Raw genomic sequence first — 16,597 nt, forward strand, 5'->3', positions numbered from 1 at the left:
GGGGCTGAAGTCGGCGAGACGCGTCGAGGCAAACGCCAGCTCACGTGCATCTTGGAAGATCAAAGCACCTTACGGATACGGACACCATGTTATAGTTGGCCACCTCATTGCATTGTTATTCTATGCGATGACTCCATCTCTACGGGTAGCATTCAGAGCTCGCTAAAGGAATAGCCGATGGCCCCCATCACACGCCGGCCATCTTGGCCATGGGCATCATCTATCATCGCCGCTCTCTCCTCCCCATCCTTGGAGCTTTGCTCACCTCGCGAATCAATCGCCTACCCATGGGGAATATTCTAACACACTTCTACTTCACATTCTAGAGTTGCAGCAGGAAGATGCCGGGCCCTGCTCCTCCGTATACAGCACACTCCTGTTCTCGTCCTGCGTGGACGGCGCGACATCCAGCCCCGGGTTGCCCGAGAAGAAATTGACGGGCTTCAGCCCGACCATCATCTTCTCGCTGGGCATCACGGGCCAGTCTTCGATCCGCGGGTTGTGCGTCGACCCGAACGTGTGCCAGACGACAATGTCCTGGTTGCGCACGGAGCAGTCCCCCCCGCGGTCCCTGCGCCCCCGGATGGCTGAGGCAATGCCGTCGCCCCCCATCGACTGCATCGTGTAGCGCCCGGCGGGGAACAGCTCGTCGTCGTCGTGGCGCGTCACCCACACGGCGTGCCTGCCGAACTCGGAGCGCCGCGCGTGGAACGAGTCCGGGTGCGACAGCAGGCCCTGGCTGTAATGCGGGAGCAGCTTGAAGCCCACGGGCGTGCCCGTGATGGGGTTGGTCCTGGCCTCGTTGACGAACTTGAACACGCGCGCCTTGCTGAAGTCGAGGTCGAAACCGCCCTCCTCCTGCACGATGCGGCTCTCGGCCACGTAGCCCATCCCGAAGGGGTTGTGGACGTCGTCGAGGGGCATGGGCTTGGACTCTTCGATGGCCAGCGAGTTGGCGTGCCCGTCGATGGCCGGGTCGATGCGCAGGGAGAACAGGTGCTGGTGGTACGGGGCGAGGACGCCCGGGGCGACGACGGTGCCGTAGGGGACCTTGTCCGCCAGGCCGTGCTTGATGGGCACCGTCGACAGGATGCCCGTGGCGCGGACCTCGTAGAAGATGGACGCGTCCTGGCTGAAGTGGAAGGCGAAGATGTACTCGTAGTTGCTGACGGTGATGATAGTCTGCAGCACGAGGATACGGGAGCGCGTCACGGCGGCGTTGCCCGTGCGGAAGTTGGTGTGCTTCCAGAGGATGCCGTCGTCCTGCTCGTGGCAGCAGACCACGTTGGGAAGCTTCATGGGCGCCCCGGACTTGGTGTTGTGCCACGCGTCAAAGTATTTGATGGTACCTGGGGTGGGCAGGGCATTAGCTGCGTACAAGACCTGACCGGTTTGTTCTCATTATTACCTAGGCAATCGCATCCCAGCTGGAGGTTGTTGGCGTTGAGGCCCGCGCCGTCGTTGCCGAGGTCAAAGGCGGCCTTCCTTGGGTAGGGGGCCCGCGGATCGCCATAGGGGACGAACATCTCGGCAAGGGACAGGCGGTAGAAGAGACTGCGGCCGTCATAGCGGATATCGTGGAGCGTGAGGCCTTCCCGGTAGTTGAAGCCGACCCTAAAGGTCCACTTCTCCCAGCTGAGGTGGTTCCCGGAAATCTGGAAGGACGGACCCTCGGGCTGGACGACTTGGTACGGTTTAGTGGTTCTCCGAGGGCTCGGCCTCAGGTCAGGGTGGTACTCGCTCTGGACGGCGGGGTGGATGTTGCGTCTGTCAAAGGGGCGCTTCTCGTTGTGGATCTTCTCGTCTGGTGTCGTGGGGAGACGGTATATCTTGGTGACTTGCAGCTTCTCAGAGACCTCGGCGCAGAGGTCCAGGGGATAGGCGTAGTAGTTGGCATCTGGATGGTCATGAACCTGGAGGTAGAACCAGCACTGCGTCGCCTGGATTAGTCGCTTGGATGGTTGGGAGTGACCGGGAGGCAGTATACCATGGACACTCTCTGGGTCATGTCATTCATGCCGTCGGTTGCATACGCCCAGGGCTCGATGATGACCTGGGAACCCGCAGGGAGGTCAAGCAGTTTGATCTCGTGCTTCACCCGCTCGTCGGCCATGCAGGCGGCCTCCACCTCTTGCATATATCCGGGGTCGATATGGGAGTGCTTTCCATGAAGCTCGGTCTGCTTGGAGACCTTGTTCTCGTCGAGGTCGACCTCGAGCTCGAACAGCCTGTTGGGGGCTCCGCTGGGAGAAACAACCACCTGGACGCGTGCACATCGCGTGGGGGCCGAGCTGACGGGCTGCTTGCGGTGCTCCTTTTCGAGGAAGTCCACCATCTGAGCCTTGGGAGGCTCTTTGAGGGTGATGACGCGGAAGTTGGGGTCCTGCCCGGCGAATGCTGGGCGAACAATCTCGGCTGCCTGTTGGAGTGTCAATGAGATGCTCAACCAGTGGGCTCAGAGGTACATGTGGTACATGTGGTACTCACCCGGGAGATTTCCTCTGGCGACAGAGGGTCGAAGGGGTGAGGGCTGCACGGCATGTTGACGATGGTGGATGGGTGGGTTGGGAAGAATTGAAATGGCAATCGGCGAGAAAGCCTCGAGAAGACTTGATAGTCGTGTTGTGGTTGCTATGAGTTTTGTTTCGGTCAAATAGTCCGGGGCGGCTCTTGACACCGATGGTATCCATTCAATTGTCAACTTGTCAATCTGGATGGAGGCGACTGTGTTGTCAATGCTGCCATGCTGCTGCCATGCTGGAATCCTGCAACGCTGACCGCCGTCTGGCCGATGTCGCTTGTGGCAAATGCTATTTGTTGGTGGCACAGGCTCTATCGACTTGCTACATGTACATGACGGGTTATCTCCTCCAAAGGTAAGGCGCCTCGCTCACGTACCCTCTAAAGGTATAAATGAGGAGGCGGGATGAATGACTTGATACCGGCCTTGGCCAGCTCGGACCGACGTCCCTCTAAAGGCATAGGCTGGGGTCCGCCAAGTGTTATGGAGGCGAGGAGCGGGTAATTTGTGAATCGCCAATCATGCAAGTTTGCAACACGAGAGATGGGCGGTTTCGTGTCCTCTAAAGGTATAAATGAGGAGAAGCTATTGTGGCCATTGTAGGTTTCTGTTACCTCAATGGCACCGACCCCCAAGATCAGCACCGCCTTCTAGCCTCTTGGGGATCCATTGGCCAATGTATAAACCACCCACCAGCACCCACTGGGCCACCACAACATGCTGTTGACGCTCGAATATTCACCCAAATGTCCTTCGTAGGGTGCGCCCTGATGCTTTTTCACCCAACCGGGATATCAGTTATGTAACTTGGACGCATGTGCTGGCAACATTTGGATGCAGCTTCATTCCCGTCTGCATGTCTGACCGACCAGACACGGGTGGAACCCAGCTTGTGGTGGAATCCTCAAGGTATATTGCACATTGCCTACTGTATCTTTATATGAGATCAGATTCTGGACATGGGGTATATTACTTTATAAAGGCATTGTGTTGCAGGCGCGTTGCACAATGGTACAAAACTTCTTGTAGATGCCGTAGTAGCCTTCTTGTCGTCCACCATGCCCAGTAGCTCCTATTCCAGGTATACACCCCCCTTTCAACATTTCGGTATGGATTCATCTAACTTCTTCCAGCTGGAGGATCCATCTCTCCTCCATAAGGGGTCCTTGCTCCATGGAGACTCGGTGACGTCCCAGCCCCCCGACACCTTTGATGTCGAGGGTAGGTGAATACAAGATATACACCTGGAGAAACTGCTGAACGGCATAGACCCCGGGACCAAACAGATCTTTGCATCCTTCTCGACCGCCGCACCCTCGTCGCCAAGCAGCCCAGCGGCGTCAGCCGTCGCCCTCGCCCCCTGGAGCTCCCCCGTCGCCATGGTCGTCAAGCCCCCGCCCGAGACGTCCCTCAGCGTGCTGCCCTTGGCTAATTTGGCCCTGCGCGCGGGCTTGCTCCCGACCATCATTAAGAGCATGGCGGATGACATGTTGACGACGAGGGAGGAGGTCTTTGGCACCCTGCTAGGGGTGTACAACTTCGAGACGGAAGAGGAGGTTGTGGAAAAGGGCAACGCCACGCCCATAGAGCCAACCTCCTACTTCTTCACAAGGGATGTGAACCGGACCTGGAGGCTGCTGGAGAGCCTGGAGGTGGGAATGGTGGGCATGGACACGGGTAGGGAACTCATATACATTTCTCACGGGACAAGTGCGTGACAACTGTGCTAACATCATGAGCAGGCAACTCTTCAGCTGCCGAGAACCCATTCGGAGGCATCACGGACTGGGGGAATAGGAAGGAGGCTGGCAAGGACGTGGCCATCGGCAAGTATCTGATCCAGAAGATGGGGGCACTGCCCGTTCCGGAGTCGAAGCTCTGGGAGCCAGGTCAAGGGCCAGGGGACTTCTACATGTCTGTATCCATGTGAGTCTTTGTCGGGGCGAGGCTTTGGGTACTTCTGTCGCTTAGTTTTACACAACCGTGTTCCTGGCCAATTGCCGGGGCTATCGGTGAACAGATACTTGTTACTCCCTGGGCAACTTTCACTGATAGACTGCTTAATAGGAGTATCATATGCATGTATTGTATACATGTATTGTACGTATATTGCCGCAGCTTGTCTCCTGACCACATGGAAGACACACACACGCACACACCAAGAACACAGATCTACTCAAATAACCCATTGAACCACCCGGACAGCTTACCTCTCTTCTTGGGCTCAAACAGCGTCTCGTACAAGTCAATGTCGTCCTTTGTGGTGCCCAGCCGCAGGTCCGCCGTGCCGGGCCGCACCCAGGTCGTGCGCTTGACGACCTTCCACACGACAAACGCCGCGGGGAAGAAGCCGACCATGCCGTAGCTGGTGATGAAGAGGGTCGTGTCCCACTGGCCGTCGATGAAGAGGTTGTACCCCAGGGCGAGGCTCATGAAGACGGTGCCGAAGAGGGCCCACCAGGCGGCGTAGGGCTGGAGGAGGCCCCGGTAGGGGAGGGTGCGGCGGTCGACGCCCTGGCGCCTGCAGGCGGCGTAGAAGTGCAGGTAGGTGATGACGGTGCCGACGTAGTTGAGGACGAAGGAGGCGGTGCAGATGCCCACGAGCCAGCCGAGGACGGTGGCCGACGAGTCGCTGAGCTGCAGCAGGGCGAGGAGGCAGAAGAGCAGGGAGACGCCGACCGCGTAGTAGGGCACGCCCTGCTTGTTGCACTTGGACAGGAAGCGGGGGGCCTTGCCGTCGAGGGCCAGGCCGTGCAGGGTGCGGGCCGCGGCGTAGGTGCAGTGGTTGCCGGCGGAGAGGACCGACGTGATGATGAGGGCGTTGACGAGCGAGGGAAGGCCCTTGATACCAAAGTTGGTCATGGAGATGACATAGGGCGAGCTGGGTGTGTTAGTTGGGGCTCAGGGGTCAGAAGGGGCTGACCAGAGATAAAAAAAGGGGGGGGGGGGGGGGGGATAGACTCACGCAGCACCGGTCCCGGCACCGTCACCGTCAACGAGAACTCTTTCCAGCGTTGGATCGTCGTACGGGATGACAATGCCAACGCAGAGGGCACCGCCGATGAAGAAGAACATGAGACGCCACACAAAGGACTGGTAGGCTCGTTTCATCAGCTTGCGAGGGACCTGCGCCTCAGGGGCCACCATGGAGATGAACTCGGGCCCGACCATGCTTCACATGGAGTGTCAGTCTAACGCGTACAATATAATATAGTTAACTCATGGTCTAGGGGGAGCTCACGTAAAAGAAGCCTGGACCATGCACGACAGCAGACCCAGGAACCGACCTGTGTTTCCCTCTGCGAGATGCTCGACAAAGGCGCCCTGGTGAGCTGAATTAGCCAGGCTCAAAAAAAAGAGCAGTGGCAGACAGAGAATAGCTTACCGGATCCTCCCAGTAGGCAAATCCATAGGCGTTGCCCTTGGGATTGCCGCCGACCATGGTGATAAAGGTGTACATGATCAGGCCCAGCATGAGGAAGACCTTGAAGGACGACAGGTAGAACTCGGAGAGGCCAAACCACTTGACGGCGAGGCCGTTGAGGACTCTGCACGTCCGATTAGATTTTGTACCTCCTGAGATCAAAAGGGGAGGGCGTGTAAAGGGCCATACGCAAATATAACGAGGCACACCATGACGACGGCCACGACGGGAACGGCATCACTCCAGAAGCCCAGGAGGACGGCAATGGCGGTAATTTCGTAGGGGATACTGAAGGCTGCGTTGGTCCGTTTGTGTCAGCAGAACTGATGCTATGTGTGCTTTGTATACACTCACCCATGAGAAAAAAGTAGTTCCAGCCCATGGCAAAGTTGAGGGCCTCGTCGACCCAGAAGCCCGACAGGCGCACAAAGGGCGAGGCAATGGGCATGTAGGTGATCATCTCGGCAAAGCACTGGTTGACACAGACCATGACGGTGCCATAGATGCAGAAGCCCAGGAAGAGGCCCGCAGGGCCGCCCTTGGGGAGGGCGCCTCCCATCTGAACAAAGAGGGCTGTTATTTCCAACCAAACGTTAGGCAAATTCGTACATGTATGTGATGTTGATATCTGATCACTCACACGTCCCAATGGCGCCGCCGAGGGCAATCAGCTGCACCTCCTTGCCGCCCAGCCTCCGCTGCAGATGCTGCGATCCAGCCGAGACGAGCTCTGAGGGCAGGGCTTCCTCGAGGCTCTTGCGCGGCTCGTCCGGTCCATCGTGGTCAGTGTTGGAGACAACCTTTTTCACATCCGCCGCCGTCGACGCCGCCGTGTCGTCCTTTGGAGAACCCATTCTCCCTCTGTAGTGGCAATGCGTATACGGTAGTATATGGCTGGAAGTGGTGGGACTCGGTGGGCGGAGTGGCGCTCTGATGCCGAGAAAAAGGCGCTGGGCTGCCGGTGATAGTTTGATAGTCTAATAGAAGGGTGAAGCAGCTTGGAACATTCTACAGAGACAATATGCTGCAACCCCCCGAGATACTTAAGCACGCCGTGTCGTGTCTTATCTCAATTACCTGGCCGATCCGAGCATGGACGGCGGTCCGAGTTCAGGCAAACCAAAGGATCCCAGTGCCATGTGCGCTCCAACACCAAGTTACCAGCACCGGACCTCACTGCCGCGGCGGATGGTGTCACTGTGCGTGTACTCTAATTTGTTGGCGCTCCCAGGGTCATTGTTGGACTGTTATCTCTCCCCACACTCTCCTTGCAAGGATGGCTCAGCGCCGGGGAGATGGTTGACCCGCATGAGGAGAAGCACTGTCACCAGGCCTGTGTCGAATATACACAGGGCGGGGGATGCTACCTGCATGCCTCTAAAGGCAAGGCGGCGTTAATGTTCCTCTGATTCATTACGTACTCTGTACTTCGTATCCAGACACGGCGGCTGTCTTTAAGCCATGGAATTCATGGCCAAGTTCCTCTCGGCCGATCGACCGACATGTGTCGATTCCCCCAGAGCGGCGTTGCTCCGATTCTCGATTCTAGATTCCCCATCCTCACGTCACATGGCTGTCGACTCATGCTGAACTACATGTATAATAAGTAGTAGAAATAGGTACTAGTTAGGCAGTAGAGGATGCACGGATACTATCCGGACGTGCTTAAACGACGCCTTTCTGCGGGGTAATAACATCGACACCCGTGGATAAATCCCGAGACCAATATCGCCGACGAGGCTGACACGAATCCTGTCCAAAGTAGGCGGAACCTGGGAGGCATCGCGCATATTGGGGCTTCATATCCGTACCCTATACAAAGATAAACAACAGCAGATGCTGTTGCGCAGTAAGAATCCTCCTAACCCCCGGTCCCGCACCTTTCGTATAAGTCGACGCAACTACGAGACATCATGAGCTGCCACCTTTCCAGCTCTTCAAACCACCAATTGACCAGCCCGCTCTGAGACAATGACGGCATGGCCTCACCTGTGTTGGCTATAGCACAAACCTGCTGCCCTCGGAGTTTGCCAAATCAACCAAAGTTGACGGCGCGCACAGATCCTATCAAACATGAGACGGAGTGGGCTGATACGCATGTATTATACGATATGTACTCCGTATCGACTGTCGTGTGCACTGTCCGCTGCTAAAATCTGCGACGTCGATCAATGCCACCGTCCAATTTATTTCCCGCTGTCGTGGTACTCTACCTTCCTGCAATGGCTGTCGTCGTATTCGTACAGGGGAATGTTTTGAAAATCAGCCTCACCTGGAGGATAGAGACCATAAGAGTAGATTGTAAAACTGAATTGCTCCCTGTTAGAATAATAATACCAATTTCATTTACATCGAGCGGCCTTGAACAGACTCTGTGCCTCGCTCATCTTGGTATGCACATTACATCATTCCCTTCATCTCGAGTGAGCCTAACATGGACACCACGCCCAGCGCTAGATGTCCATGTCAGAGAACCACTGGCCGTAAGATTTCTTCCAATCTATAATACATCTTATCAAAGCGTGTGCTCTATATCTAGCAAGAATAACCCTGCGCCCCTTTACATACCCCCAAAGCACAACCCGCACCGATATTTCCCCAGGCGCCCGCCTAGATGACCAGAGAATAGAAATCGAATTTACAAATGACACCCAGAGGTGGCCGCTCACCGTCAAATCGTCGATCGCATCCCGTACCTGTCAACCACCGGTATCGACCCAGCCGAGCAAAGAACAGGCGTGCTCATCGAGACCTTGGTATCAACGCCCATGGGGTAGTGAAGTTCCTCCATTAGCTCGCGATACTCGCTCTTAGGCTTGCCATCCTTGAGGCGCCTCTTCTCGAAGAAGAGGTACGCCGCGTAGAAGACACTACCGGTGTTGCCCATGAGAGGTCCCTTCTGGCCTAAGAAGTAGCGGAGGGTGGCAGCCGTCACGCTCTTGCCGCTGCCCTCGGGATACATGCTGTCGAGTGTGCGGGCGAGGGCGGTCTGCGTGACGCCCTTGGCCAGCAGCGCGCGTATCTTCTTGCGGGACTCGTCGCAGGTCTCGTAGATGCTGACTTCCATGACCTCCTCGCCGGGAATCTCGACACCGCTGACGTCGAGAAGCTGTTCCTGGGTTTGGCTGCTGCTTCCGCCCTTGGCTGCGCCAGCGCCAGAGGCAGTCTTGGCCTTCTTCGCCTTTGGTACCGCAAGAGGCAGACCCTGCAGCTCGCGCTTCTTGAAGAAGCGCGCCGCTAGCGAGTACATGTCGCACCCCTGACCGTCCCAGGTCCCGTTGCGGTTCATGAAGTTTCCGTAGCCCTTGGAGCTGATGCCGAGCTCCTTCTGGAACTCGCCCACCTTCATGGCGCCCGACTCGATCCAGTTTCGGACCTTGCGTCGCGTCTGCTGGCACGAGTCAGTGATGTAGTAGAGACGACCATCATCCTCGTCAATCTCAGGGGCGTCAGGGGGGAACATGAGGGCCTTGATATCGTCCGCGTCGTCGCCGCCCGACTTGCGCTTCCTGGAGAGAGCGGCGGCGGTGGCGCGCTTCTTCCTCTTCCTCTCGGCCTCTTCCTCAGCGCGCTGGAGGCACCGCATCTCGGAGCCTGTGAGCATGGTGGACCCGTACGTGGCTATCTCCTCGTTCATCTGAGCGAGAATCCTCGTAGGACTGAGCCTGGGCAACTGCCGACGGGCGTTGTACTCTGCCGCAACCTCGGCAGTCGTTGCCTCCAAGATGTCATTCTCGTCACGCTGGCTTGTCGCCTGGTGGGGGCGATTCTGGAGACATTTCGCGGGAGGTAGCTGGGTATTTGCTGTGGGCGACGCTGTCGCGTTGGGGTTCCGATTCATGAGCGGCGTCAGCGTGGTCTGGCGCAAGTTTGTGGAAGACATGACAGGCTGTTCCAAAGATAGCAAATGCTTGAGTGATCTCGTGTGTGTGAGTGAGCACAAGTTGAAGAAAACTGAAATGTAACCTTAGCACTTAAAAAAGGAAGAGGAGGGAAGGAAGAGGGTATGACGACTGTTTTGCTACTTCCCTGTTAGGAAATGATCCCAAACTCCTGGGCAGGAGACGCAGCTTGGTCCTGCAGGGAACCCGCGTCGCGGGGGACCCACGTGAAGTCCACAGCTCCTTCCCTACTTACGTCGTATTCTGTCCACTGAACACTGCAGTGGGCATTGGTCTCCAAGGCCTGAGACTCTGAGGGGTCTTAAGACCCCGGATTATAGTGGATAGTCCTCTATTAGTGCCCCATATTCGTAGTTGCACTCAACTCCATCCTCCATCGTGTGTTGTTGCCGTCACATGGAAAACACATGCAGCCGTCGTGTGCGCACAACCACTGGCTGGGGAAAGAAATGCGAGACAATCTAGTCTTTAGTGATACGCTGGATAAATATATATAATTAGGTAACATGCGTCGAATCGTGGCCGTGTGTTTTGTAGTTCATCCGTCCAATGTCTTACCGCCGGCAACAAGGTGAGACATGGCAACAACCTCACATCATCATATATCAGACCTTGTCCCACTTCCACAGCTCGAGCAGCATCCTCTGCCTCCCCGCCTTCTTCGCGCGCGCGCTCAGCTCCTCGTTGTACGCCACCTTCTCCGGGTCGATCTCGCTGCGCGCCCGCCCCAGCACGCGACACACCTCGTCGACCTCGCCAATCTTCCAGCCGCGCAGCACCCCCGTGCACACGGCCGCCGCCACGAACATGGCCCCGACGAACAGCTGCGTGCCCAGGTAGGAGCCCGTCCCGCCCACGATCTCGAGCGCGATGGGCTCGCTGAAGACGCAGGGCAGCACGATCGTCAGCCACAGGATGTTGAGCCCGGACGCCACGTGCCGCAGGCCGACCACCTCGGCCGTCACGGGCGCCACCGTCACCCAGAACGTGCCCGCGACGGCGCCGCCCACGATGGCGAAGAAGATGAGCACGCCGTACGTCTTGGCGGGGATCCAGATGGCCAGCGAGAAGACGCCCGCCAGCATCGTCATCAGCGCCGCCATGCTGATCCGCCCCGTGCGGTCGCTGAAGTAGCCGACCAGCGGGCGTCCGATGGCCTGCCCCATGTTGAAGAAGGCGCTCACCAGCGCCGCCTCGGACGCGCCCAGCCCGATCTCGTTGGCGTAGTTGGCCAGGCTGAAGATGAGCACCACGTACGCCAGCATGCTGAACCACCCCCAGCCCATCAGCAGGAGGTACTCGGGCCGCCGGAACAGGCTCATGTCGAAGGCCAGCTGCGTCGACCCGATGATCTTGTTGCGGTCGCGCACCAGGATCGTGCACGCCGTGTTGACCACGAACGCCACGATGCCCAGGATGCGGAACGCCCACGCCAGCCCCAGATTCTGGATCATGGCCCCCGTCGCGAACGAGTACACCAGGCCGCCCAGGCCGGACCCGGCCGTCGAGAAGCCGTTGGCGAGGGACCTGCGGGTCGTGAACCACTGCGGCACGATGGGCACCGACGCCACGAACAGGAAGCCCATGCCGACGCCGAAGAGGATGCCCTGCGTGAGGAACAGGTGCCAGATGTGGTAGGCAAAGCTGGCGCAGATGAGGCTGGCGGCCTGGAGGACCACGCCCAGCATCATGGTCGGCTTGGTGCCGTACTTGCGCACGCCGATGGTGGCCAGCGGCGAGATGAGCAGCGCGCAGCTGATGCTGAGCGACCCGACAAAGGCGTACTCGAGCGGCGTGGCCCCCGCGAAGACGTCCTCGGACAGGTAGTGCGCGAGGAAGACGCCGTAGCTGGAGTTCAGGCCCCAGGTGTGCGCGTTGATGATGGAGACGCAGGCCGTGCAGACCCAGCCATAGCCGCCGTTGGGCGGGGGGGGAGGAGCATTGTACGTGGTGTCGCTGCCGCTGGCGTCTTCTACTGCCGCGGGCGTCGTCTTGATCACGTCGCTGGCGGTCTTGTCGTTGCCATCGCCGAGGTTGTCGTGAACCTCCTTGATGGCGGATGTCTGGTCTGTCATGGCCGTCTGCGTCGTCCCAGGCAGATGGGAGAATCACAGGCGAGAAAATCAGGATGGAAGAATTCACAAAAGCAGCAGGGGCAAAATTTTCTTTATTTTAAAATGACTTCCCAGGGTGACGGGGGATTCCGACTTCGGGGCATTGCCCCGTGAAGCTATACTGTATACCGTAATCCAGAGTTGGTCATCAAGAGGAGAAGAAGATTTGGTGGTTGCTCGGTTGTGTTGGGCCGTCCTGGGCTGGGAAAAAAGGTCCCGTTCTCGCAGCACTTCTCCCTACCCGAGGCGGTCTTGGCGGGGAATAAGGCCGCTTATGACCGGCAAAGCCCACTTATTCCCTGACCTTGGCAAGTTTGCAGGCCTATGATATACGAGATTCCACGAGAGGCGCCGCGGCCCCGATGACCCAAAGTTGCGGTTTGTCACGGAATTGGGCGCATCGTGCACAGGTGGATGCTTGTACTGGTGGCCGGTGAGCGTTGACGGTGGTTGTTGGCTGAAACTCCATATAATAAGGTATAAATAAGGTACAGACGGGTGGTATCCGTAGCGGCAACGGCATCTTAAGACGTCGCGTGACACGCTGAATTCATCATGGGCCGCCCAAAGCTGAAGCCATTTGCTATATCCGTACAATGGCCGCCACTGGCCGTTCCCAGGTTCCAATCTATTTTATTGGTACCTATCTTCCGTGAGACCCATCATCGCACATAACATACTCCTCCGCTTATCCAAAAACCACTAACATGATGCGTCGTCCCCTTTGTGAAAAAAAATTATAAAGCCTCTAGCTTTGAGCCATGCTTCAGGCTGTCGAGGTGGTCTTGGCAGAACGGAGCTCCCTACCCTTGTCGGACCAGGGGAAGTGGAAGACGGGCACCGCGAAAAAGGAGTTGCTGCAGGTCACACATACATTAGCCGCCGATCCCACATCAAAAAGAACACCGGTTTTCAACGACATACCTGCTATCCTGGATGCCGGCCAGGGCGTTGTACCACGCGAGGAACGCAGCGAGGAAGCCAAAGAAGCCACCGGCCTGCTTAAGTCCGGTGGCCGCCGCCTCGTTGCCTAGGTCTCTGGCGTACATCTCGCATGAGAGGAAGAGGAAGGCCAGGTCAAGAGTGAAGAAGAGCAGGAAGAAGGCGACCGAGGAGCGCAGGGTGCAGATGAGCAGTATGGTCGTGAAGATGAACCAGCCCGTCAGGAAGAAGCCGACGACGGAGCTGGTGTCGCCCGCGTACGGGCCCGTCTCCTCCATGATTCCCCATGGCGAGGGAGTGAGCAGGAGGGCGTATGAGATCCAGAAGCCGCCATACGAAGAGAGAGCGGTAGCGCCAAAGGTGTTCCCGGCAGCGATTTCCCTGGTGATTGGGTGAGCACTCGTCACTCACGCATTGAGGGGTTACATGAAGAGGTTGCTTGGACATACCACATGCCAGCGAGCAGCTGGACGAGACCGCCATAACCGAAGGCGAGAGGAACCACGACCTCGGGGACCTTGACGCCGCGAGCCTCCATGTTGACGGCAGAAAGGACGAAGGTGGTCAAGGCGAAAGCGCTGAGCCCCAAGGGCGCCGGGTTGGCCAGCTTCCGGGGCTCGTACGCCCTGAACATGCTGGGATGGACAGCGCCGCCCTGGTTCCAGCCATGTCCAAAGTGGGAGACGTCCTGGTGTTGATGGGGGATGTGGGAGGAGCCGGCGCCATTGGCGGCGAGGTCCTTCTCCGGGGCGTGTTCGGCCGACATGATGATGTGAGGAGGGCGTATACTACGTACGCTGTTGTCGAAGCAAGTCAAATTGAGGTGAGAGGCGAGGGTCTTGATGGCAAGCGGCCAATGCCGACTTTTTTCCTCGGGTGGGTATCGCAGGTAAAAAGAAAAGGGAAATGCAAAAGGGTATCACATTTAGACGAGGAGGGATAAGAAAACCTCAGCAGTCTGGGGAAGGAGGGGACCAACGACTTATATGGGAATACGGGGGTGGGACGCTTCCCCATGAAACATAGGATGGGACTGTTGGGAGTTATGGGTCAGCGCGAGATGAGTGAGGGTGAATAGAGGGTGCCCCGGATGGAGAGAGGTAAGGCGGTCGGGGGGGGGAGTGACACAATGCGACGATGATTGCGAGAGGGCGGCGATCTCTAACCAGTCGAGCGACAGGCCTCGGGCGGGAAAAGAACGCGACGCACCTCTCTGCCCACATTACGTCCAAGAACGGAAGTCCTCCATTTAGGCGAAGAGGGTGGTCATAAGAAATATCGGGGTCAGCGCCGTGTCGTCGACTCCAAGTGGGCGCCAGTGAGTGTGATCGCCTCTACAGTTCCCCAGGAGAGAGCTCCTTGGGGGTGGGCAGCTGGACCATCTGGGGCATCTGGGACTCGTTCTGGGACCTTGAGAGCTAGCAATCTGGGCAGTACGGAGGGTTCAGGGCCGCCACCGACTCGTGAGAATCATCCTGGGGGCACGGACTTGATTGAGCAGCGTGCTGCATCGTTGGGTGAAGGGTTAGGTAGAGAGTGGGTCGATGTCTCGCTGAGGCGCCGCGGTGATGCAGGCCTGCATGAGGCGTGTGCCGATGCCGATGCGGCGTCCAGGCTGTTCAGGCTTGCTAGGCTTGCAGTTTTGCGGCTTGCAGCATGAGGCTTGCCAAGCTGCTAGGTTTGCTGGGGCTCTTCGGCTCTGCTAGACACTTCTGTCCGTCTGTTTTGGTGATATCATCCGGGACGCCGAGGCCAGACGTCAGGTAATATTATCCTTGTGTAACGAGATCTGGCGCTCTTGAGCGACCGTACTGTCGCAAGGAAATACTCTTCCATTAGACTCCATTGGAGTGGAGGAAGCACACTCCAAGTGAAGCCTTTGCCAAAGCTTGGAGAGGCTCAAAGATGGGATATGACGTTGACGGTGCTGGTAGTACTAGTAACCAAAAAACGAGATCCTCCCGGGAGAAGGGGGCACCATTTAGTCTGGTGCTTTGGCGCCGTGGTGACAAGGTGCTCTGGGCCTCCGGCGTCGCTACAGCTCTGCTGCCTCTACTGGGACAGCGGAGCGGAGTAGAGATGAAAATCCCGTCGAGTCGAGGCCAACTAGAGGCCCGGGATGCGGACGGAACCCTTGTTGGGAGCGGTGATGGAGGGTGCTCGACCGTGAGATGCGGTTGGTGTGTGAAGCAGCGACTCCACGTTTGCGTGCCCATGTGTCCAGGAGTCCAAGTGTGAGGGCGACAGTGGCAGTGGCGATGGGGGGAGGTTGAGAGATCCCGCGGCCCAGATGGAAGATGGTGGAGCTCTCCACAAGAACCATCACTAGTCCACAACACAACAAGACCTAATCTGAACGCTTAAACGAAGTGCTCTCTATCCGTAGTCTGCTCCAGTCAGTCTACTCCAGTCTATGGTTACTACAGTGCTCTCTGCACTATTGTAGTGAATTCATCTTCACCCATGGTTGATTCCCTTGACTTCCATCACCTACGCGTCGTTCGTCTATCTCCTCGGAACCCGGCTAGGGCGGCACTCAAAGTTCCGACGCAATTAATTTGGATGCCACGGATCCGGGATACATGGGAGCAGGAATATGTCCGATCTTTGCCCAGTGCGCTGCCACATCGGCAGTTTCGGCTCCTCCTAACCTCTTTTGCATGCACCAGTGCAGCACCAGCGCAAAGATCCCCGACCGCGGCAGCAGTTGTCCAATTTTGCCTAATGGGAAGCTGCCAATTGCCGTCCTCTGTCTCCCACACTCTTTCCCGTAACAGTAAACCCCTTCAAGAGGAATCGCCGATGTATCCGAGCTGCCCAAGAGAACGGCTAGGTCGGTTACCTCGTACGGAGTTCATGCTACAGCAATAATACCCCAAGGTCCCCAACCCCAGCTCGTGCTCGGCTTCTCCTCGTGTTTCTGGGGAAAGGGGGGGGATTGGAGAAAGAGATCGCCATTCTGGTGATCCAGTCTCACTCCAGTCAATGTCCGAGCTTATAGAAAACCACCCAACCACGGCCAACCCTGACTCGTCAATGATCAGAATTCTACGTCACCATTGACACTCACATCACTGATCAACATGGGCCACCAAAATGAAATCCTGTCTTTCTCCAGCTGCCGCACCCACCAGCTAACCACGAGACCCAAACGGGCGATGATCTGGGGAAATTAAACTCAAGCTTGAAGTCAAGCTTCATTTCGTGAAGCTAACCTCCGCCCTCCATCACATTATTCATACCCACGATTCACTCCCCCCCCCCCCCCCAGCTCAGACCCTTCACAGACTCTCTGATGCCTTCATCCACTAGCTGAGAGGACCCTATCTCTCGGGCGGACGGAATATGAAATAGATTGCCATTGGCTCTACTTACCGCGACTTGCTGATCGCGAGTCCATGAATACTCCATGCGGACTACATGCACCCAAATTGCCATGAGCCCCTCCAGCCAAGAAACGCCGGTTCCTTGGGAGAGGCTGGTCAACTCCACAGGGCTCAGAGCCAATTCCTCTCAAGGACCGACACGTGCGTTTTACCACTCGATAGTCCGATGAGTTTTAAGCATAAACAGCCGCTAGTAGTGCCCGCTGCTACAGTAGAACCGTCTCATGAGCCACCACATTATGGATACCCTCATCATCTCACCACAATACTGTATGTAACTACCCTGTGGCTCCGCCCGGCGCGCGCGG

At 57.3% G+C, this 16,597-nt stretch overlaps 6 protein-coding genes across 6 annotated transcripts; 1 reads left to right on the forward strand and 5 right to left on the reverse strand.

The window, feature by feature from the left end:
• Nucleotides 1-315: 315 nt before the first annotated feature.
• ACO1O0_003979 (copper amine oxidase) lies at nucleotides 316-2,541 on the reverse strand (the record flags this gene model as incomplete). Its single annotated transcript, XM_083193422.1, has 4 exons — nucleotides 316-1,349; nucleotides 1,409-1,940; nucleotides 1,988-2,419; nucleotides 2,488-2,541. The coding sequence occupies 4 exons, from the start codon at nucleotides 2,539-2,541 to the stop codon at nucleotides 316-318; spliced, it is 2,052 nt and encodes a 683-aa protein (XP_083050370.1).
• Nucleotides 2,542-3,630: 1,089 nt separating this feature from the next.
• On the forward strand, nucleotides 3,631-4,451 carry ACO1O0_003980 (uncharacterized protein; the record flags this gene model as incomplete). Its single annotated transcript, XM_083193423.1, has 3 exons — nucleotides 3,631-3,742; nucleotides 3,791-4,198; nucleotides 4,264-4,451. 3 exons carry the CDS (start codon nucleotides 3,631-3,633, stop codon nucleotides 4,449-4,451), a joined length of 708 nt encoding a protein of 235 aa, XP_083050371.1.
• Nucleotides 4,452-4,693: 242 nt separating this feature from the next.
• Nucleotides 4,694-6,799, reverse strand: ACO1O0_003981 (uncharacterized protein; the record flags this gene model as incomplete). The annotated part of the gene is made up of 7 exons (XM_083193424.1): nucleotides 4,694-5,402; nucleotides 5,487-5,693; nucleotides 5,763-5,845; nucleotides 5,907-6,069; nucleotides 6,135-6,240; nucleotides 6,300-6,518; nucleotides 6,586-6,799. The coding sequence occupies 7 exons, from the start codon at nucleotides 6,797-6,799 to the stop codon at nucleotides 4,694-4,696; spliced, it is 1,701 nt and encodes a 566-aa protein (XP_083050372.1).
• Nucleotides 6,800-8,616: 1,817 nt separating this feature from the next.
• Nucleotides 8,617-9,828, reverse strand: ACO1O0_003982 (uncharacterized protein; the record flags this gene model as incomplete). Its single annotated transcript, XM_083193425.1, has 1 exon — nucleotides 8,617-9,828. The coding sequence occupies one exon, from the start codon at nucleotides 9,826-9,828 to the stop codon at nucleotides 8,617-8,619; it is 1,212 nt and encodes a 403-aa protein (XP_083050373.1).
• A 624-nt stretch (nucleotides 9,829-10,452) lies between these two features.
• ACO1O0_003983 (major facilitator superfamily domain-containing protein) lies at nucleotides 10,453-11,922 on the reverse strand (the record flags this gene model as incomplete). Its single annotated transcript, XM_083193426.1, has 1 exon — nucleotides 10,453-11,922. One exon carries the CDS (start codon nucleotides 11,920-11,922, stop codon nucleotides 10,453-10,455), a length of 1,470 nt encoding a protein of 489 aa, XP_083050374.1.
• An 805-nt stretch (nucleotides 11,923-12,727) lies between these two features.
• Nucleotides 12,728-13,669, reverse strand: mug86 (GPR1/FUN34/yaaH family-domain-containing protein; the record flags this gene model as incomplete). Its single annotated transcript, XM_083193427.1, has 3 exons — nucleotides 12,728-12,818; nucleotides 12,886-13,284; nucleotides 13,353-13,669. 3 exons carry the CDS (start codon nucleotides 13,667-13,669, stop codon nucleotides 12,728-12,730), a joined length of 807 nt encoding a protein of 268 aa, XP_083050375.1.
• Nucleotides 13,670-16,597: the final 2,928 nt, after the last annotated feature.

This window comes from Amphichorda felina (assembly GCF_050947745.1).
Source record: "Amphichorda felina strain 45539 chromosome Unknown scaffold_4, whole genome shotgun sequence".
Classification (NCBI taxonomy): Eukaryota; Fungi; Ascomycota; class Sordariomycetes; order Hypocreales; family Bionectriaceae; genus Amphichorda; species Amphichorda felina.